The following is a 22,381-nucleotide window of genomic DNA, read 5'->3' as shown; positions in this document are numbered from 1 at the left end:
GGGGAGTTTCTCATCTCCATGGGGCATCTTGGTTGCACAGCTACTCTGGAATTCTGTGGAGCCAGCAAACTGTGGTACAGGTATGCTTGGCTTGATCAGAAGTTCTGTAAATGCCCTGCCTGGGTGAGGAGCTGCACACTACACAGCAGCTCATGTGTGGTCCAGCTCCATGCCTTAGCTTAGTGTGAGGGGTGACTTGTTTCCCACTCTTGGAGGTAAAACTGAAGCTGGTGGCATTTAATTCACATCTGCTTAATCTGCATAGGTCCTACTCAAATTTTTTCCTCCATCTGCCACTCTTCCCTACCAAAACTGTTGCCTCTTCTTTCTGTTTCTACAGAAGATGTCCAGAAGAGCCTGGGGAGAGGAGGGGAGAAGGCCCCAGCAGCTGGAAGGCCCCTGGGAAGGAGATGCCAAGATGTCTGGACCCACCTCTACCTTTGGGGATTCTTCCAGGCCATTCAGATAGCCTGTCCTTTGCCATCCTTGCTCACCTAGCAGCTTTAGTTATGTTGACTGTACCTCTTCACAGACCGTCCTCCTCCATCATCTCTGCTTCTCAAACCTTTCTGTGTCCTTGGCCTCGGTGCTTGGCTTTTGAAAGGCGAGCTGTGTGGCTGTCTCCTTCCCCCGTGGCAGTCCTCACACACAAGCAAGACAGCAGGCTTGCGTGTCTGACGCTTGGCCTCTCTCTGTAGTCATCTGGCACTAAAAATTATCTGCAGAGAAAAATACTGGGCTCCATACCTGGGACTTAATATCCTCCCTCACCAAACCATAATTACTAATTACCACTCCTGGGTGTTTAAACCATTTGAATGATGCAGTTAAATGCCCGATGTTAATTTAATAGCCAAGTATCTGGGTTTCCCCACATGAGGAGCTCTCAGAGCGTCTCCCACTGAAGCAAAGTGCAGCCAGCTCTGGCTGTGGTCCATATGAGAGAGGCAGCAGAGGAGCAGCAAGCACATGTTGACAGCAGACCCACACACGTGAGAGCTTGGGCATTACTCAGCAGCAAGTGCTCCCTTGCCCCACACCATCCCCCAAAGGGAGCCCCCTCTCCAGCCATGCTGTGCCTTCATGGGATGGAAGACCTGACACTGCTGCCAGTGCAGGCCAGCATCCCTTTGGCACTGCAGGCCCTCTGGAGCTCAGATCCTTTGCCAGAACCATCCTTGCAAATTACTCTGTCTGAGTAGGGTAGCACTCTCTCTGGCAGATGCCCTGCCTGCCTTCTACCCATCCCTGGCCAGCATTTGAGAGTGTGTCCTCAGGTTTGGAGGGGCACTGTCCAAAATCATCCCTGTGCAGGGCCAGACACTGCATTCCTCTGGCACCCGAAAGCAGGGAATGACCATTGGCCCCAAAGAGGTCACGGGCCAGGGCATGACAGGCTGAAGGCATCGGACCAGACTCTGCCTGCTCCATCTCCACTCTGGCTGTGTTGCAAGGGGCCTGCTGTCTCTCCTTCCTCACTGCTGAGGCTTTGGACTGGGGCAGGAACTTTTCCAACCCAAATATTTTAACTGACCTCTCAGTCACGAGGCCTCAGTGGCTCAGTGCTGTGGAGGAGAGGACCCTGGTGCCCTGCTCACCCCTGGCATACTCAGGGCCTGCCAGAGCACACCGTCAGCAGTGGGAGAGACAAGCACATGGAATGGGGAGCGCTGAGAACTGGGAGGGGAGCAGGAAAATATATTAGGGTCTCTCACCTACCTAAGTGTTAACGTGTCTGGGGAGAGATGGGGAATGAGAGCTTCTGCCCACGCACAAGTCGTTTGCTTTCGATGCTGCCCCTCTAAGACATCACTTAATATGACATTAATTAGTTAATGTTTGCAAAGTGCTTTGAACATGAAAAGTGCTGTATAAGTGCTGAGTATTAGTACTAATTATTATGGCATGGAGGCTGGCACAGTCTGAAGAGAATTCCCCACACCTAATTTCAGGCCGGAGCTGCTTCGCTGTCTCATCCCAGACAGAGAAGGGGAGAAGCCTCTGCACCCTATGAGGAAGTGCACCCCTCATGGAGTTGTGTGGAGGGGGCGAGCTGTGCATGCCCTTCACTCCAGGCAGGACATTGTGTGGGAAGTGTGTAGCCACCTCTCCCCAGTGCCTCACTGGCACTGAGGAGGATAAGGGAGCACGCTCTTGCCCCAAGCTCTGAAGCAGGCCAGGATTGGAAACATCACAACGTGGATGGAGGATATGCAGGGAGGTTCCTTCAGCTTATCCCACCCATGCCCAAGCAGGAGCACTCAGCATGGAGGGAGGCTTCAGAACCAGGCAAGGAGATGGGGAGGAGGTGAGAAGGTTTTGGGGTCTGTGCACTGGATGGGGTGGGAAGACAGGTGCCTCCTAGATGTGCATGTGGCAGGGCCAGGAGCTCCTTGGTGTCCCCCAGACAGGCTCCTGGCCTGCTTTGCTGCCTTTCCCCTCCCTGTGCCCTCCTTCTTGGTGAGGACGCTGCTGGGAAGGGTCCCTGGAGGAGGAGCAGAAATGGGTCGGCGGGTGCCCCCAATACCTTGGCAGTGGAGCATCCTGCCAGCTGGAATGCTGGGGTGGGTGTTAGGTGCTGCCAGGGGCCCAAAGGAGGGGGATGAGCTGGAGGAGCTTGTGCTAGAGGGGGTGCAGTGAGGGCCAGAGTGGGGACCCACTGGTGCTGCCCAGGGGGTAGAGATGCTGAGCACAGGTATCAGCATGTGTGAGGTGCGTTGGGCAGCGGGGAGAACTGCAGTGCTGTGATCGTGCTGCGACCCAGCAGCGCCTGCTGGGACTCCTGGAGCCAGCTGTGCCTTCCTTTTGCTGCCAAATCAACTGCCCTGCTCTGACCTGCTCATTCAGCTCGAGGGCTCACTTGTCTGCTGTGGGTCACACACAGAGAAGCTTTGTCACTCAGGTGGCTGTCCTCCCACGTCATCCCTCCAAGCTGGCGGTCACGGAGTCTGATGGGGATTCTGGTCTGCTTCAGAAAGGCACGGAGGGTCTCACGGGAAGTGAGAACCCCGTGCAGGGGGAAGGGAAGCTCATTGGTGACACCCTTGCTGCCAATGGTGAGTGGGAGGGGACATGCCTAGTCCCCTTTGTGGGGATCTCGCCTCCCTGCTCTACTGCCGCCTTACCTGTTACTGGGTCTGCATCTCCAGCTGTAAGTTATTCCCCCGCTCCAAGCTCCTACCTGAGCATTTCTACCAGGCACCCACTGCCAACACAGCTAGTGAGGAAATTGCCATGAGTGGCTGAACAAAACCCCAAAACAATGCTGGAGTCACTTTCTTTTTCCTTTTTGAGCCCTCCAGTGTGTATGAATTCTGACCTTGCCGGCAATTCTTGGCTTGCCGTGAAAGCCACTGTTTCCAGTAGGAATTGGAGCATCAGCCTTTGTGGTATCTCCACCCCAGGAAGAATGGCACAGGAGGGGAGATGCTGAAGCTACAGAGAGGCTGGAGCAGGTGTTTTGGAGGGCAGCAGAGAAAGCCCATGAATGACTTGAGTTTACCCACACTTACTTAAAATAAAAAGTTTTGGCAAAACACTCTTCTCTTGCCGCATCCATTCCTGTATCTTGAAGACTATCTTGAAGCAAGCCCATCCTCTGAATTTCCAATGAGGATGAAATTGTCCACAGCAGTACCTTCTCTTGCTGGGTTTTGAGGTACTCTTCAGGCACTACAAATCCCCCCCAAGTAAATCCACATGAATAAGGACCAAGTTATAAAAAAAAAAATCTTTATTTCATGTACCAGGATTTTTTTTGTCATTTTCTCTTTTTAAAATTTTTTTCTTTTTAACAGTCTGAAAAAAACCCACGAAATAAAGGAAATGGAGGTTGGTTTCTTGTACTGGTTTGAGCTGGACATGAGCAACACTCTGGGGAAAATTCTTCCCTTCCAGCCCTTGCCTCCTGCCCACGCTCTCCCGGCGCCCTCCCGCACTCTCCCCGTCCCTCCTGGCCCCGGGGCGCGCTCAGCCCTGTGAATGCTCCCTAGCTCCGAGCAGTGTTGGGTGGGGATGGAAACCCCAAAGCCACCTTCCCTCTACGCTGGAATCTGGGGAACTGGCTTTGACTTGTTCCTCGGGAGGCTTTGGAGGGGGTGAATATCCCCTGTGAATCGTTCTGAAAGGGCTGGGGGGCCACGGGAGGGGATGTCATTAGTGGGGTGGGGTCCGAACAGCCAGCCGAGGCGCTCGCTGCCGCCTCTTGCCCCGCGATGCCGTTTCGGGGGTGACCCCGTCCCTGTGCTGCCCCCGGAGCGGGAAAGGGGGCTGAAGCAGCAGCGGGTCGGGGAGCGGGGAAGATCTGGCTGCTTTACAACAGAACCCCCGCTGGGACCTGGAGCGGGGACTGCGCAGCTCCTAAAACTGGAGCAGCAGCAATGGGGACGGAAAAAAAGTCGAAAAGTGGGTCTGAGCTGCCGAAGGGCTCAGCGGCCCCATCCTGCAAACTCTCGGCTTTGTGCCTGACCCGGGCCCTCCTGCTCTCGGTGGCAGGCCCAAAGGGCTCCTGTCCTGGCCCCGGGCTGGCCGCTGTCTGTGGGTGTCACAGGGGCACCCCATCAGCCCTGTGCCACCTCCCCTCCAGCCTCCATCGGCAGGGCTCCCGTGGAGGGAGCAGCATGGAAAGGAAAGCTGGCACCCCGGTGCCCCCTTCCCTCCCTGAGGGGCGCCAGGGAGGGAGGGGGCGGCAGCCAGGCCAGGGGTCGGGGGGCCGGGGGGCCCAGCTGGCCTTGCCCTGCTGCTGTGGAGGGCCCCCCAGGAGGAGGAGGAGGAGGGCACAGAGCGGCGGGCGCGGGGACACCCGCTGGCCTGGCACCTCTCCGGCACGGCTCGGGGGCTCTGCCGTGGGCACTGGCAGGGGCGCGGGTCGAGGCCGGGAGCCTGTGGCCGGCTTTGGCTCGGGGTGTGCTCACCGGGCCCAGGCCAGGACGGGAGCGGTTTCAGGGGCGGCTGGGCGGCCTCACCGTGCCCCTGCATGGCTGCAGCCCCGCTGATGCGACCCAAGGGGGATCTGGGCAGATTTGAGGGGTGCATGGCCACCCTGGGGAGCCTCTGGAGCATTCACAGGAGAGCGTGCGCCCACCAGGGCAAGAGTGTGTGAGCATGGACACACGTGTGCGCGAGTGCTGTCCCCCCCACATCATCACCCTGAAAGGATGGGAGCCCCAGCTGCCCTCCGCCAGCCCCCCCCACCCTCTACCTGTGCCTCCCACACAGCTCCCTGCTGCCTCTTTTCTTTTTGTTCACAGTTTAAAGCTGAAGAAAACAAAAATTAAAAGAAAAAAAATACTATCTGTTGTTCTTGGAAGTAAATCCACTTATTATATTTACATTTATTTATAGCTGTTGTTTTATTAAAAAATTGCCACTTTATTTTTTTAAGAAACCTCTTTTGTCCTTTTTTTTTTTTTTTGTCTCTGTGTGTGTCTTTATTTACTGTGTCTGCTTGTTTTTTGCACTGTCACCATTAACCCCAGGGTCCCCAAGGCAGGGGAAGTGGGGACCCCCCTGGGGACACTGTGGACGGTGACTCAGCATCAGCTCCTGCGCTCCCTGGGGTCACTTTAAACCCCTATGGATCTGTGGAGGATGAGCAGATCCCCACGGATCCCAGGGGAATGGAGTGGACCCCCGTGGGTCTCAGGGGAACAGAGTGGGTCGTGGCTAACTCCAGCACCCAGGATCCTCCATAACTGGCCCGAGGACACCGAAGTCACTGGCAGCCAAACCCCCATCCTCTGTTCCCCAAGAAGCCTGTGCTGGGTTAAAGGTAAGTGGGAAACAAACCATAAAATAAAAGAGTAAAACCTCCCAAAATTAAAAAAGCTGCCTCCTCCTCCTCTTCCTCCCACTTGATTTATTGTCATTTGTTATTTCTTTGTTCCCTTTTATTTTTTTAATCTGTTTTTATTAAATGTTAAAATAATGGTACATGGGAAATCATGCATTTTCTTTTAAATTTATTTCTATTTTTTAAATCTCTTTCTCTCAGTTTTAAGGATTTTCTTTTTTTTTCTTTTTCTTTTGCTTTTTTTTTAAAGAATTTTTTTCACTGTTGTCTCTTTCCTCATGTTTCCTTTTCGTTTGTTTGTTTTTTTGTTCACTCGCTTGTTTGTCTGCTTATCTGCTTGTTCCTTCGTTGTTGTTGTTTGTTTTTTTTTTTTTGTCAGTTTTTTGTTTGCTTTTGTTGCTTTTTTTTGTGGATTTTTTTTTTTTTTTTGCATTGGGAAGGTCCCCACTCCACCAAGGGGCGCTTCCACCTCCTCCTTCCCCACCCCCCTGCTGCCCCCTGCCCCCTTCCACCCTCCCCACCCTGCAGCCCACCCCCGTCTCCTCCTGCCCGTTCCTGCCCCATTGTCAGCTCCTGGCGACGGCTTCATACCGGGGTGGTCCGGCGGTTGGCTGTGTTGGTGTGGATAGAGTCCTTGTTCTCTTTCTGGATACAGTTGTGAACCTGGAGGAAACTGTTATCCCTGTCGGAGTTGTAGGTGGCGGTGGGGGTGGTGCTTGCCTTCAGCGGGTCCCTGGTCAGGGTGTACATCGAGATCTCTGTTGATGGCAGGGTGTTGAACCCTTTGATCCCGACGGGAGAGGCATCCCTGGAGTGTGAAGGCTCGGTGGAGCGGGAGCTGGAGCGACTGCGTCTCTGATAGCGGTACCGGTAGCTGGGGATGCGGGTGATGGCGGAGGACTGGAGGTAGTCCGTGGCACGAGCGTTGGCACGCAGCTGTTTGTGCCGGTCTATGAACATGTGGACAGCCAGCACTCCCACCATCTCGGCTATAATGAAGGACAGGGCCCCGAAATAGAAGGACCAGCCATAGGAGTAGCTGTTCTTCTTGGAGTCACTCTTGGAGGGGTCTCCAGCGTTGGCTGATATGTATACGATGATGCCAATTATATTACTCAGACCTGCAAGCCATCCGGCGGGGGAGAGAGAAGGAGATGTCAAGAAGGTCACACATGGCAGTGGTGGGTCTGAGGGGTTGAATCCCCTCCTGGATGGGCAGTTTGCCTTGGCAAAACCCTCCTCATGGGCCTGTCACTTCCCTGGACCACACTCCTGGTCCCTGAGAGATGTCGGATGTTAGAAAAACTCTCCCTCTGTCAGCTCCCAAGCGGGAGGAAAAGCCTCTGCCTGCCTGCCTGCCTCTGCTGGGTGAGCAGGCAGGATGGAGAGGCGTTCTTGTGATGCTGCTTTCAGCCCAAATAAGATTTAACAGGGCTGGGAAATGTGCACGCTCCTGCCTAGGCAACTGTACCCCAACGTCCTGGCTGGGCAGCCCCCAAGCCCTGGAGCCCACCCCCCGGGCATCAGGCCCTGTGCACCCCTTTACCTGCAGACACGAAGAAGATGCCGGCACTAAGGATGATGTTGTGTCGGGTTTTGTAGAACTCGCTGGCTGCAATGCAGAGTCCACCCATGAAAAGCAGAATCACACTCAGGATCGGGAAAATACTAGAGGCTCTAACAGCCCCTGCAGAGGAGAGAGGGAGGGCAGGGCAGAAAGAACAACACAGGTGTGAGAGAGAGGAAAAAGGGGCATGGAAATGGCACCAGAGTGAGGGGGACACGCAAGCGCGTTTAGTGGGTGGGGGTGAAGGGGAGAGGCAGAGGGCAATGTGCAGTAGGGGAGTAATTAAAGGAGAGATAAAGGCATTGGGGGATGGAGGGAGGGAAGGAGAGAGAAACAAAGTGTGTCAGAAAAAGAGAGTGGTCCAAAGCAACTCTCCCATGCCCCGGCCACTTCTGCTGCCACAAAGCTGGTGGTTCTGCATGGCGAGGCAGAGGAGGCTGTGGGCTGGTGACTGGGCTGGGAGCCTGCCTGCATTGTCTGTGCCCCCTCACACTGTTTTTTCCTCTGTTTTTGGGGGGACTGTGGGCTGGAGGGGGAGCACAGGCACCATTCAGCTTCTCCTTCTGCAGGGCTCTGCTGCTCAAGCCTGCACTTCAAAGAACAGCAACCCAAATGCTTCCTGCAGAGCTGCTCAATCTCGAATCCTCCCAAAAGGACATGAGCAACTCAAGGAGATTTTTTTTTTTAGGGCTGAGAAGGAGCTCGTGGTGCCATGCACTGCTCTGCAGTGAGGACTGAGAAGAAACAGTCCCAGCCCTGTGTGCTGAAATGCGGGGCTTAACCTAGTGATTAAATGACTGGGCTGCTTCCAGAGGGCAGTGATGGTTTGGATGTGCCAGCTCCCACACACGCACACTCTCCATCGGTCGATATGGGAAGAGCTCAGCCAGCAGAGGGCAATGGCATAGATGCACAGATGCACGTATATGCTCGTATGTGCATGCAAAGCATACCCCAAAGCTTCTGGGGGGCCTCACTTGTGTTCCTGCAGGGAAAGGCCACGTCTGTGTGTACGCACACCCACACACACACGCACACACCGCTCGTGGGCGGCTCGGTGGGAGCCAGAGCTCTGCCTGAGTCTGCATTAGGAATATTCCTATTTTTTTTTAACTAGGAAGGCCTTCTCTCCTCCCTTCACAAGAGAAAATAAGCTGTTAAAGTGTGAAATGAAGCCTTGCTTGATAAAGAAAGGTATCAGACGGGCTGGTGCAATTCTGCTTGTGGAGCAAAGATGTGGGAGGGGGGATGAAAACTAATCCTTCCTTGCCTGCAAGAATGAACCCAATGAAGCAAATGCAGGACTTTTCCCTAAGTGAGCAGAGACCCCATTTCAAAGACCCTGTTGGCCTCTGGATCCTGCTAGGCACAATCAATCAGCTCTTTGAGGGGGGCCTAGCCCACTGCTTGTGCATGGAGAATGCAGAAGGCAGGGAGAAACCTCTCTTGCTTGCTTTCCAGCTCTGCCTGGCTGTGTTTCAGGGAACAGGATAACAGTAATAACCATCTTAATAGCTTCTGGAAAACAAGGTGGCATTTGACGATGGGAAGCTTAAATGGCAGGAAGAAAACATCAAGCAGACACCCACTGTTGAGAGGCTTTCTAGGGGGATGCTTGGTCAGTCCTGCAACCTGGTCTACATCAGTTTTATCTGTGTCTTAATTCTGAAATTCACGTCTGTGGGGAGAACACAAAGTTGCTGACTGACATGGGAAGCTGCAGGTGTCATGTGATGGAGAAGGACAGCAGTCTTCCTCAGCCTTTCAGGAGGACCATACCAGCAAGAGAGGAGGAAAATAGCATCCAGCCTTCCTGGATCGAGAGCCTGGGGCCTAAAGGAAAGGGGCTGGTGGCATATGCTCCCTAAACTCACCTGTGTCTGCTAGCAAGGAAACACAGGGATGCTTCTGCTTCCTCTCTGATAACAGGCATTTGATTTCAAAAATCCTAAGACACCTTATGTGGATGGTTGGCAGAAATAATGGCTAAAACCTTCTAGCCAGGCCATGGACCCTGCTCCATCACTGTCCTAGTCCCCTGGGGCATGAGGGAATTGCCTACTCTGACACAGATAAACAACTTCCTAGCTGTTCCTGATGGCACCGCCAGGCATTGCCCACGCAGAGCACCCAGGGACTCCGGTTTGACAGAAGTTCTGGGAAGAAGCTGTTCAGTGGGGTCCTTCTTCAGGTAGGTCTAAGCCAGCAGAAATCTCAGCTCCCTCAGGAATGACCCAAATCATCCTTTATTGACTTGCCAAATCCCTCTTTGAATCTGGTTCTTTCTTAAAAAGGGCTTTACCCTGGGGACACTGTCAGGTCCTGACATTGGGCCAATTTTTGTCTTCAGATCTTGTTCTCTCTGAGGGAACAAACCCATCCTTCTTGTGATGTTTGGCCCCTTCCCCAAACTCTTTTTTCTGAAGTGCAATTGATGCTGCAAGCAGCTTCTTTGCTCCCAAGCAGCTCTGCAAAGGCTGATTTGCCCTCGGAGGCAGCCTGCAAACCTTTGGCATCCCTGTGCCAAACCGGATCAAACCTCTGTGTTTAGCTCTGCTGTTCAGGGGCCATGCAGCAATTAAGAGACCAGTGCTGCAGAAAAGCAGCTGAAAGAAGCAATCTCCCTCAGTTATTTACAATTTACAGTGGATGAAGGACTGTTTGAGAATCCAAGAGGAAGCAGCATAAGATCTTTCTCTTTTCACATACAAATGAGCCTCACAGATCCGAAATTATCTCTCTCATCCCTGCTGCAGGGCTGGGTTTCCACATCTGGCTTGGAGCACACCCGGATGACAAGGAGCTATTCTGAAAGACTCCCGGTCTTTGGAAGCCTCTGATGATTAACCTTGGAAGGTCAAAAGCACTTATCTCAAATTTCTGTTGGGAGAAGATCTCATGATGTCAAAAGACATTGGGCTTGTGGAGGGAGGGCAGGATAGCAAGGTGGAGACCTAAAAGGAGTGTTCCCTGTTCAGCTGTGCTGAAGGAAGAGTAAGCACCTGCCTCCAGGGTGGGTGGAAATGCTGGCTGGGGAGGGCAACCAGGCAGGGCAATGCATGATGTGGATCTGTCCTGCTGGCCAGGGTGCTGCTGTGCAAAGCTGTGTGAGCTTCACTCACACATCTCAGGTGGGACTTGGAGCTCAGACTAGGTCTCATTACAGACATGCCTTGTGCCTAGGGTTCAGCACCTCTCCTAGGGGCTCTGGGTGAGCACCAGGTCTTTCCTTCAAAGGGCTCTGGCTGTCCTGCTGCCTGCTCCCATCACTAAAACCAGCAAAGGTCAGATCTGCAGCCTCTGTAGGGAAGCGGTGTTTGGGGAAAGGTGAAGACAGCAATAAGAGATCCTCAGGCAAAAACCAGCTAATTTCTTAAATCTGGTGCCACCAGAGTATCAGATAAGGAAATATAAACTTTCTCTGCTTTAGGAGAACATGCACACTCACACACACACACTGCCCCAGCTAGGCCAGTCTGACCTTAGGCTCAATCAGCAGCTTTTCAGTGGATTTGAATTAAGATCTGATTTTATATCACAGTTAATTGCTGCTTATAAAAAAATGCCATTGGTTATGTCTGTGAGTTCGAATTTGTACTGTTTCATGGGCAGAGCCCCTGGGAAGTGAGTGGAGTAATTTTGAGGGGATGATGAGGCTCTGGGGTTTCCACTGCGCCTCACAGGTCCCAGTGTCTCCACCACCCTGGGTTCAGAAACAAAAGGCACCCAAGCCATTGCAAAAAGAGCCTGCGGACTTACGGAGGAAATATTCTGCTGTATCGGCTTCATAATCTGCATCCTCAGGGAAGTGATCGATTTGCTTACACAGACCTTTAAAATTCCCTAGGGAACAAGAGAGAAAAAGAACAAATGAGAACACCAAAACCTGCCTTGCAGGAACAGCTGCCCTCTGCGTCACCTTTTGTGCCCGCCTGCCTTCCTCCCAGGCAGCATGCCCGCTCGGGTGTGCACGCTCGGGAAATGCCCGGGGCCTCTCCTTGCACACTTGCACGTGTATTTGCACAGGAATGTGGGGTTTGCTGTCAGGTTCCAGCCTGATGCCCACCTAGCCCAGCACACGTCACTCCGAGAGGAGAGCCCCAGGATCTCTGTCACTCCTGCACTGCCTGCCTGCAGGGAGGCGGGATGGGAATGGGAGCCAGGCTCTGGGCAAAGCACAGGTGTCAGCTCCCTCAGCATCACAGGTACAACTCTGAGTTACAGCATCGGACCTCAGTGATTCCCCTGGTGTGGCCTCCCTGAACCCCAGCAGTGAGGGCATCAGGGCAAGATGATTAGGTGTGGGTTGCAAAAGTATTTTTTTCTCTCAGCTCTTAATTCACTGCCCTCTAATTCTGTGGGCAGGATACATCCTTTTGTTCAGGTTCGGTGTTAGAACAAAAGTCCTTAATCTACTACATCTCCATATGACTGCTTGTTTCTGCATACCTTTGTCAGGCCTGCTCTTGTATCCTCTCACAGACTGAGGCTACAAGAAGCTCGGTGCAAGTGTGTGCCTGCAGCTCAACAGCAAAACACCTTGGTGCTGGGGGAGGAAAATCTTCCACCATAAGTGAGGGAAGCTGGGCTGGACACAGTTCCATCAGGCTGGTGTATGTAGAGGGCCTTCTGCCAGTTTCAGTTATGGGACACCCTTTTTCACACACTCCATGACCAACAAGACCATCCCAACAAGGGGCCAGTGACATCTTCCAAGTATTCTGTTAACTGGGGTGTCTATCAGGCTCTTATTTTCATCACTCATATCTCCTCTTGACATCAGGAGTACCACTCCAGAGAGGTACTCCTCAAGCCACATCATAATTTTCACCATGACCACTGATTAATTAGTATCCCAAATGATCAAGTTGTCCATTCTTGTACAGGGTTGCCCATGTGAAAGACAATTTCATTATGTTTCTTGGGGTTCCCACAAATTTTTTCTCCTACCCTCCATTCTATTTCCCTCTGGACACTTGCACTGACTGGCCATTAACACGGAACTGATGGACACAGTCTGCCCAGAAAGGAGAAATACATTGTCTGCATGATGTGTGTGGGTAGGCATGGTGATCCTGTGGGCCTCCTCACCAGATGTCAGCCCACAAAGGGACTCAGGCTCACTGGTGCCTCAGCAGAAGCATTTGGAGCCCAAGTCTGAAAAGTGACAAATGCTGTGGCAGCCTGGGTAAGCTCCTGCCACCCTGACCCTGAACCCAGCTTCTGGACCAGCTGGGTGTGGAGGGCAAGGGGAAAATGAAGCCAGCACTCTTGAGGCTGCTGCCTCTGGGAAGAGCAAGAGAGCTCTTCCAGACCAAACCTACCCAGGCTGAGACCCGCAGTCACCATGTCAGGTCCCCAAGTCATGTCCTGGAAGGTCTATCCCAGATGGATTGGAATGAACTTTCAGATATTTGTGAACACACGGAAGAAGGACCAAGCTCAAAGGATTCTCCCTGAGTTGCTTCTTGAGGCCAGCCCTTGATGGATTAACGTTTGGGATGCTTTGGGAGGCAGTCCTGAGTAAATATCTGAGTAAATGGAAGGCAAGTAGGTGGGTTCCTTTAGGTCTACCTCCAAGTTTGGCTTCTTCTGCATCCATCTGGCTTGTGTCTGATGCCTCCAAGGTACCTATTGCATTTAGCTACTCATTTGAAGAGCTTGCATGAAGAGACTGGAGACAGCAGAGAGGAGTGTGTGTGTGCATTAAGAGGTAAGTAATAGGAGAAGAAAGTCGGAACAAAGCCTCTCTGTGTAGCTCTGACATACTATTACCACACTAAAACTGTGGGTTATGAAAGGTTATTAATCACCCATCCCAAATCCAGTTACCTTGTTCAAAAAGTGTCTGCTTCTCAGCCATGGCTCTTCTGGAAGGAAAGCTTCATTGCCAAGTAAATTGCCTTGGCACACTTCCACCCTGCTACTTGCCCACTAAAATCCCTATGAGGCAGGCAGATACAGCATGAAGGGGGTCCTGTCCCTGCCTTGCCCCTGACTGCCTGGGGCCATCTGCCTGTGACAGATGAGCAGCTCCTCATCCTGGTCCTTTGGCTGCTGTCACTGCTGTACAGTGCATGTGAACACTGGCACACTCCGGGGCGCTGGGGAGGTCTCCAGCTTCAGATTTCAGTTCCTCACCCAGCAGATCCTGAACACTGAGTTCCTCCTGCCCGTACATGCTGGGGGAGCAGGCAGAACCTGCATACACCTCCCAGGTGATGTTCCTGGCACACAGCCGGAGCCTCCCAGTTGGAATCAGCCAGGGAGGGAAGACGCAGTGCATCTGGAAACCCCCTCACTGTGTGACATCCTTTCCCTGCTTCCTTTTTTCTCCCTCTCCCCCGCTCTGTTTCTTGCTGAATTTGAGGCTGATTAATTCCTATGTAAAGAATTGAGCTGCCTGGGGAAGATGCTGCATCTGGTGCAGGCTGTCTTTTCTATGGACTTGCGTGGGACTAGCTGGTTAGAGGTTCAGCCGCTGAGGCAGGCTGAGGGATATGCAGGCTCTTTGAAAATCTGCTCCTGGTGCTCAGTGTCCCACAGGCTTTGCTGACCTGGCTCCGCAGGGAACTTGGCCATTGGAGTGTCCAGCCTTGGCTTGCTTAAAATGCTGTGACATTGTGGAGCTGCCCTTCTCCACAGGCTCGTATGCTGTGCCAGGTTGATTCCCCTCCCTGGATCAACCCTACTGGGGTTCATGAGGGCAGTGGTGGTGCCACTTTAGCCCCTGCTTTGTCTGTGCTCAGCACAGAGTGCTGTGGGTTTGGATGCTGACTGTTTGCCTGTGCTACCACACCCGCTCCTCCAATGCCTCCTAGCTCCTCTGGGCGATGGATGGGGAAAGGATGCAGAATTTAGGTCATTAATGCGCTAACTGGGAACATAAGAGAACAAGATTCAGTTTTTGCTCTGCCACAGGCGTGCTGTTAAAACCACTTCTCTCTGCCTCAGAGTCCCACCCTGTAAAATGGGGGTGACAGCGCTCCTCTGCCTGGTGCCGTACGGGGACGTGTTAAACAGGGCACGGTGTGGGTGTGCTGTGCCAGCGGCTCCCAAAGCGCACAGAGTGAGTGAGTGATGGATGGCAACGGTTCAGGAACCCGCTCGGTGTGGGGAAGGCCTCGACGTCACTCCTCGTGCCAAGGTCACTCGGCAATTCTCTGACGGACATCTGTGGCCTGCTGAGATGGTACAGCAGCTTCCCTGGCACCTGTGCTGGTGGAAGCACGGAGGGGGGATGGAGCAGCTCAGCAGTGCTGCTGAGGTCTGACACAACAGCCTTTCCTTGTGCTGCACGTGTGGTCTGCGGAGCCAGGGATGGTGAGAGCCCTGTGCCACCCTACAGTTAAAACTCCTGAATGCCTGAGCAAGATCGAATCATTATATGGCTCTGGGAACCCCCCCCAAGGAAGCAAGAACCACATCTCCTCTCTGCTTGAGTCCCTTTGCCCTTCACATTCTTCCCAACTCAAGATATTTCATGCTGTGAACTTTGAAACGTGGGACGTATCTCTGTCTTCTCCCACACACGTCTCTGAGACACTTAAGCCACATGCTTCCACCTCCTCCAGTAGCTCTCCCAGTGCAGTTTGGGCTCTTTCCTCATCCTTGCTCATGTTGACCCATCAGATCTTTCTCCTGTTTCTCCGTCCCTCTCATTCATGCAGCCACCTCCCTCTCTGTGCAGTATCAGTATGGCCATCCTTCCAACAGCCTGCTTTGGGGTGTGCAGGCTGCAAAGAAGGTGGGAATGAGCATCAGCCTGTCTCAGGAAAGGAAGGCTGCAGATGCCCAAGTCCATAGAAAAGCATGGAGCAGTCTCCACATGCCTTGTGTGTTACTGGGAGTCATTAAGCAAGACCACCATCCTTTGCTTGTTGCCCATCCCAGCTTTGGAAAATGCAATTTGGAAGAGCCAGGACTGGTGCAGTAGGCACCCCTCCTGTGCCTGGCCAAGGACAGAAGTTGCCCAGTTGGGTCATTAAGAGCAATCTCTCATATTGCCAAAAGAGACTAAATGGCTAAATGTCTAAGATGAAATTCAGCATCAACTGTGTGTTCATCTGTGAGAGAGACCTCCTCCAGTGTGGCAGGATCATTGTTTGGGTATAAGCTGTCTATTCAGGACAGCTGGCAGCCACCAGGCCTGCTGCAGCAGTACTCAGACTGAGCTACCCCCGATGAGAACCTGGCTCCGTATTGTTGGTGATACAGTTTATTTTTGTGCCGCTTTGTGCAGCCCTCTCTCTTTCAGAAGTCTTGCTTGCCTGCAGAGTGCAATCCATTGCAAAATAGTAAGTTCCAAAGAATGAAAAGCTACTCCCTTCCTGCGAGGTAGGAACACTTTTAAATGGTCAGGACCATACATCTGAAAACTGTGAGCCAGAAGCAGAGGAAAAGACATCCAAAAGGAGAGAAGCAGACAAAGAGGGATGAGAACAGAAAGACCTGTTTTCCCAGAATGATTTGTGATATTTCCATTTATGGAGAAAAGCAATCCACTGAAAGCTTTCCTTCAGTCTCACTCTCTAATTTAGCAGAGGTTTTGGCATGATGGCTTCTAGAGAAATAAATAAAGGGGACTGGATATAGCTGTTGTCTCTAAAAGCTGAGAAAGATGGTTTGGTGTTGGCCAAGGATTGAGTATCACTTTTTGTCACACACTCCCCATATCATATTAGGCAAGCCACTTACCCTCCCCCACCCACCTCTTCTTTCACTCAAAATGGGAATAATGTGCTTCCCTGCCTCAGGAGAGTAGGCTGAGGATATTTGTATTAAAAATATGAAAGTGATCAGACACTGGATCATTTGGGCCAGATAGTTCTTCCCACCATCTAGTTCAAATGTGACATGCTCATTTTTGATGTGACCTTCTGTGCATGAAGGCTGTGCAAACATGACAGTTCTCGGCAGTTCCCACTTGTGCTGCCTGCCCTAGGAGTAAACTTTGGTGCAGATTAAACTGTTTGCTATCTGCCCATGAAAGAGATATGAGAAATGGCACAGGACAGGCAAGTAGTGAGACACAAACACAAACGATTCTGCTCCAGGATTCTGTTTCTGAGCAGTGTCCCTTTGGTACCAGGTGGTGAAGTGGGGCTCAGAGCGCCAGCCTCTGGGCTATGGAGACAAATTCCACAGCTGCATGGCAAACTGCTGGCATGCCTTTCTTACACACAAAAGGCTTCCAAGCCAGGAGAAGAGGTCTGCCATCCCTGTCAAAAATTGACACCGGTGACACTGAGTTGTTAATGCCCAACCTGACATGACTGCAAGAGGAAGGAGTGAGGTTTCATGAAGTGACAAAGAGCACAGGAAAAGCCTTTTGAAGGCATTTTGATTGCTCTCCTCCCTTCCAAGAATGAAGCACTTGAGAGCACACATAATTTTGGGGTATTTGGAGCTGATGAAAAGTGCGGTGGCAGGGAACACAGACAGTGCTTGTGGGCATCTGCTTTTACCCAGCTGTCCTGACGCTCCCAGAAGAAAGACTGGCCCTTCAAAAGGGCTCTCTCTGGGGATCTCTCCATAGATAGCACCTTACAGAAATTAGGCCATCTTTTCACCTGCCTCGGTATGCAGGTTACAGGGTGTAGGGCTAAACCAGCAGACAGAGCACAAGGGATGGTCATTCTGGGGCTGAAGCAGGTGCTGCTCTTGCAGCTCTGGCCCTGCGCAGTGGCAGGGGATGCTGTGCTAGCCTAATACCTTTTGACCCAGCTGGGTAATTTTAAGAGTGAAGAATGCTCAGCTGTCATTAGGAACAAAGGGATTTTCCACCACAAGGTGAAGGTCAGTGGGGCAGTAAATGTGGTCTGAGGAGTTGACCCTGGGACAATAGCACAGACTCCATGGGAACTACAGGCCATCAAAAATCTTGCCACCTTCCTGTCCAAATCCAATGCACCTGCTTTGTTGTGGTCTTCTTCAACGCAAACACACAGCAATGCTTATGTTAAAAATCCCAAACAAAACCCTAGCAACATAACCAGTACGTGGCATACATAATTCTCTCCCTGGGGAGAGGATAAAAGAACAAACCACATGTGACTGATATCAAGCTCCATCACTTAATGTGCCAATGGAATTCATTCAGATATTGTGCTGAAGAAGCCTGTAAAAGAACTGGTGCAAAATAGAAATTGATCTTATAGTTATGAAAACATATCTGCCCCTGCCTGTGAGGTAGAACCATTGTACCAGCTCTCCTCACCTTATAATTAATAATCATGTTTATTACAGCTGTTGCCAAGGATCAGATGATAAAGGGAGTTGCAGTAAAAATGTTACAAACACTGTCTTACAGACCACTGCTGCCTTGATGAGCATGAAGGAAGAGGTGTATCACAGCACATTAGCAATGACCAAAGCTACAGCAGTAAAACAGCCTAAAACATACTGGTTCTGAGGAGATTAATTTATTCAGGAGATGGCTGATAAATAGGGAAAGAAAAGCAGACAGAGAAGGGAGAAATAAGTGGGAGAAGCCAGTACAGGGGTAGCATTGAGGAAGAGATGATGAGATGGAAGGAGAAGGGTATAGGGAACTGCCAGTATCGAGCACCAGGGAGATTAGTCCCATTCAAAACAATACCAGGCTCCTGTTCTGCCTTTTTCAGCTCTTCTCCTCACTTACTCTCTGCAACCATCCCTGACAATCACCTGGCAAAGGAGAGGGAGCTCTTGACAGAAGGATCACAGAATCATTTTAGTTGGAAAAGATGTCCAAGATCATCGAGTCCATCCTTTGACTGATCACCATCGTGCCAACTTAACCAAAGCACTAAGTGCCATGCCCAGTTGTTGAATGAAGTCTTCCAAGGATGGTGACTCCATCACTTCCCTGGGCAGCCCTTTCTAACACTTAACCACCCTTTCAGTGTGACAACCACATGTGCTGCTGGAGGTGACTCAAGTCCCTCCTGCAGAGCCTCAGCAGTGTGGGAGCGCAGGAGAGCTCATCCCACCCTGGCATTGCCCGCATGGTGCCTTGCAGAGCTCTGCTGCAGCAGCCAAGGGGGCCCACGCTGTGCTAGGGCTGGACTCTGCAGTGCTCTCAGCCTGGAACCGCCTTGCATTTTTCCTTGGAGGTGGCAGCCTCCCCTCCTTCCCACCCTGCTCAGTGCTGCTGCTGCATGCTGCTGAGTAGCCCATAGACTGTGCCTCAGAGCTGGCTACAGCTATTCCATGTACGTGGGTGGAGATGCAGTGGTAGCAAAACCTATTATTAAGATTATATGAAGATTTCCATTTATAAACACCCTCTTTTTACAGGGTTGTAACTTTCAAAAATATCCTTGCTGTGGCTTGAAATTTCCTGTGCTTTGTCATAGGCGGAGAAGTGAGATTGGCTGGGAAAATTGGGCAAAGGCTCTTGAATGCGTTTTGGTGCAAACACAAATCCAGCATGTTTGAGCTTTACAAACTGAAACATTGCAGGTGACTGCATTTCAGGGTCTGCTACAAATCTGTCCAAGTCACAAAGGAAAAATCTCAACACAGCAGTAATAAAAATCATTCAAAAAATCCTTTTTTGCAGACACCCAGTACAAATGTCTCCCATGGTAAACAAATGCCTCTGTTTCCTAGACTTTGCCAGAATCAAACCTGGACTGAATTTTTCCTGAAAATAGTACTTAACACAAAAATGTATTTGGCTCATCTGAATCATTGAAAGCTGTGGATAACTGTGCTTCTCCTAATGTTATATTTCTCACATTTGCCTTCAGCACTGACATTGAAAATAATTTTACATATACATATGTAACAAATGCCTGATTTCATTTATATGTCAATGAAATAATTTAGTTCTCAAATATCATTATTCAAATAGTGATATTTGCCTGTGTGATTCAACGAATGAGTAAAGCATGAACAATATCTCTGGTTCCTCAACAAAGAGATTGGAAACTATTTCTACTGCTGTTAGAGTGACTAGTGTCACTCTAGGAAGGAAAAAATATATGAACCTTCTGGCTAACAAGCCCCATAACAGTTTTCAAGGTATATTAGCTGAGTTAGTAGAAGTACTGCCTTTGCCTTGCAAGAAGAGACAGAACTAGATTTGAAATGAGCTGGGAACCAGAAATGGAATTGAGAAAAATGTTTGTAAGTAGTTGTGCTCAGATGTTGTAGCATGATGTTGGGTTTCAAATTTGAAGAACATAAGTGCTGCACCTGCTGTGGTGGAGGATAAAGAAATAAAAGCAGAAGTTGATCAGGACATGGAGAAAAGTTCAAGCAAAATAGGAAGGGCAAGTAAAAGAAATCAAGAAATTATAGATTATTTAAAAAAATCTATCAATTTGTAGCAAAACCATTTATATGTGTGTGTATGTGTGTTTAATGAGTCAAATGTGACACTACAACTGTGAGTCGAGTGACAGGAAGGGTGGTGCAATTATCTGCAGTGAGAGAGAAGTGATGTGCATAAGGTGTGGGAGGAGAGGAGATGCTCCATAGCTACCACAGGCAATCCCAATCCACGGCTGCACATCCAGATGTGACAGGAAGGAAGGCAGTAATGTAAGCCTGCATGGAAAGGGGTGAATGGGATGGAGGAAGCATTAAGAGCTGGTTCTTCTGTTTTCTTTTTTTTTTTTTTTCTTTTCCCTATCACAGCAACAATATTGTAACTAGGACAGTTTTTGCATATAGAATTACAACATCAAACTCTCAGAAATCAGAGCATGTAAACAACATCCTAGCTGGATGAGGGCATAAGGACTGAACCATCTCGAATTTGAACTCAAAGATCCGGAGCTCAAGTGGATTAATCTTTCCCCAGAAGTATGTAAAGGAAAACCATGGGCTAGAAAATTTCTGATTTAGATCATCCTATTGTGTTGCATTTTTCTGCTCAGATGTAACTGTGTTGCTGATGTATGAGTGTGCATGGAAGGACAAAGCCAGGCTCACCTTGTACAGTAGGTCATGTTTTGGATCAGTGATGAGACTGTAACTCTAGTGGTCACTGGAAGTAACTGTGCACAGACATGGATTTATAGGCAAGAAGAGAGGGCAAACCAGCCCTGCTTACATGGTGAAAAGTGTCCTGCACAGCCTGGGATGAGCCACAAGCTGCGCATGCCTTGGTACAGTTATGAGCTGAGCCCCTAACTCAGCAGGAACCAGGGCTTAGCTATTCCCAAACTCCAAATCTTGAATCCTGCAATTGTAATGCTGTGTTCACAAGGCTTTTTGAATGCAATTTCCTTAGTCATTTTTAAATTATGAAGGAGGAGAAAAGGCACTTCAAATCTTTCATCTCCAGCTCCACATTGCATTTGTCTCTGACATATCCAGCTGGATCTATAGGGAGACACTGTCCTCAGTTAAACTGGTGTAAATCTAGTGTGGTTCTGAGCTGCTCCTTCAGCATTTAGGGCCACAACCAAGAGAGGAATTAGGCTCTCAGCTGTTAATTAGCTTATGAAGTATGTGGTGTGCTTTAGGATCCTTCAGAATGCAAAGCGCTATATAGAAATTATTATTAGTTATTAATAACAAAAATACCCAAGAACCCCAGGGAAATAAGCCAAAGAATGGAACAAGTCAACGACAGAGGCAGCTTTTAATCCATCCTCCCTCTTCTGTGGCACTTAAGATCTCCTCCCCCTTCCCCTCCGAGGCTCAGACACATGGAGGAAGGGACAGCCCACCATCACACATGTTTAGCAATTTGGCAGTCTCAGCAAGTCTCCTGTGTTCTCCCACACAACATCATCAGGCTGCAGTAGGAATTGTGAAATCTCTAGCAGAATTGACACCCAGCAGTAAAAATTTTGGGGAATAACAGTGTGTGGGAATTCCTCAGCTTGCCTCTCATGGAAAATTGCAATCCTGCTCAGTGGTCTTCAGGACTTTTAATTTCATTGCCCTCCCTTCCTCTGGGAAAACGATGGAGAAGGTAGGCACCGCTTTCTTTAAAGGTGAGAGATGCGACCCCCCTAGACGAGAACTGGGGGTCCATTTGCTGTTGCCTGAGTTGGAGCGAGTGGCTCCACTGGAAATTGCCAACCTGTTCTAGCCATTCCAGCCCAGGAGATGATTGTGAAGTCTATTTCAGGTGAGGAAACAGAACAAGGGAAGGGCTGGACTTTCTCTAGCTCTTTTTTCCCCAGGGAGCCCAAGGCCCTTCACACGGCGCTGACAGAGGTCCCGCGGCGCGGAGCTCTGTGGAGGAGTGTGGCAGCCATTACGCGCTCACTGAGCGCGCACACGCTTGCCCTTGGAGAGCGGAGGCGGCTGTGCCCAGGCAGGGAATATTGGTTATCCCTCAGTCTGTTCAGGAAGTGTGCTGGGATTTTTGCTGTCCCTCCAGGCAGCCCACCAGAGGTGGCCAGAGGGAGCTGGGCGTAGGATTTCCTTGGCAGGAAGCCCTGCTGACTGCAGCGCTTCAGGTTGAGCTGCAATGTGCAGGGCCAGGCACTCACGGAGCTTTTCTGCCCTGTGTCCTTTCTGCCCTGGAATGCACCACCTACAAATTAGAAAATGAAAGCCCTGGGGAAGAGGTCAGGACTTTCCAATTTTGCAATTTCCTCTGGCAGTCGCTATATCTCACCCTCCAGCACTGGTGTTTTGGGAGAAGCCTGACCCAGAACAGATACCCTGCTGTGCTCTGGGGAACATGCTGGGATGAAGGGAATGTGAGTATGCTGAAGGTCTTCAGGATGCTCACTCCTGATGAGTCCAGTCCTGACCTGGACCTCACTCACAAAATTATCCAAAGCCTCCCAAATGTTCCTAAATCAATAAGGAATAAGAAACATGAGGGAAAACAGGGCAGGAAGAGCAGAGGACTTATTTGACGTATAGCAAGCCCCTTCCTACTGACAGCTGAGGAGGAAGCCCCTGGTCCTGAGCTAGCCACTTGCAGAAAGGGTTAGTCATGTCTTCAGGATGGGGACAGCCTCCATTGCATTGCCCCCCAATCAGCCTGAATGCTGAATCCAACCATGGCTTAATATTGTTTCTTGCATTTCCCAGCTATGCTAGGATTCGGGATTTGAAGAGTT

At 50.6% G+C, this 22,381-nt stretch overlaps 1 protein-coding gene across 2 annotated transcripts in view; it reads right to left on the bottom strand.

Annotated features, from left to right (window-relative positions):
* Positions 1-6,336: 6,336 nt before the first annotated feature.
* The window catches only part of CACNG2 (calcium voltage-gated channel auxiliary subunit gamma 2), a 51,783-nt gene continuing 35,738 nt past the window's right edge, over positions 6,337-22,381 (bottom strand). For both annotated transcript variants that reach the window (XM_059472007.1, XM_059472008.1), the window contains 3 exons: positions 11,118-11,201; positions 7,338-7,478; positions 6,337-6,912 (listed from right to left, as the gene is read on the bottom strand). In XM_059472007.1, the coding sequence (XP_059327990.1) occupies positions 6,377-6,912; positions 7,338-7,478; positions 11,118-11,201 (761 nt within the window). In that variant the 3' untranslated portion in view covers positions 6,337-6,376. The remainder of the gene's footprint in view (positions 6,913-7,337; positions 7,479-11,117; positions 11,202-22,381) is intronic.

The sequence above is a fragment of the Ammospiza nelsoni genome, chromosome 5 (genome assembly GCF_027579445.1).
Source record: "Ammospiza nelsoni isolate bAmmNel1 chromosome 5, bAmmNel1.pri, whole genome shotgun sequence".
In the NCBI taxonomy this organism is placed as follows: domain Eukaryota; kingdom Metazoa; phylum Chordata; class Aves; order Passeriformes; family Passerellidae; genus Ammospiza; species Ammospiza nelsoni.
The sequence above is the reverse complement of the archived record's forward strand: the minus strand, read 5'-3'. Positions and strand labels throughout refer to the sequence as shown.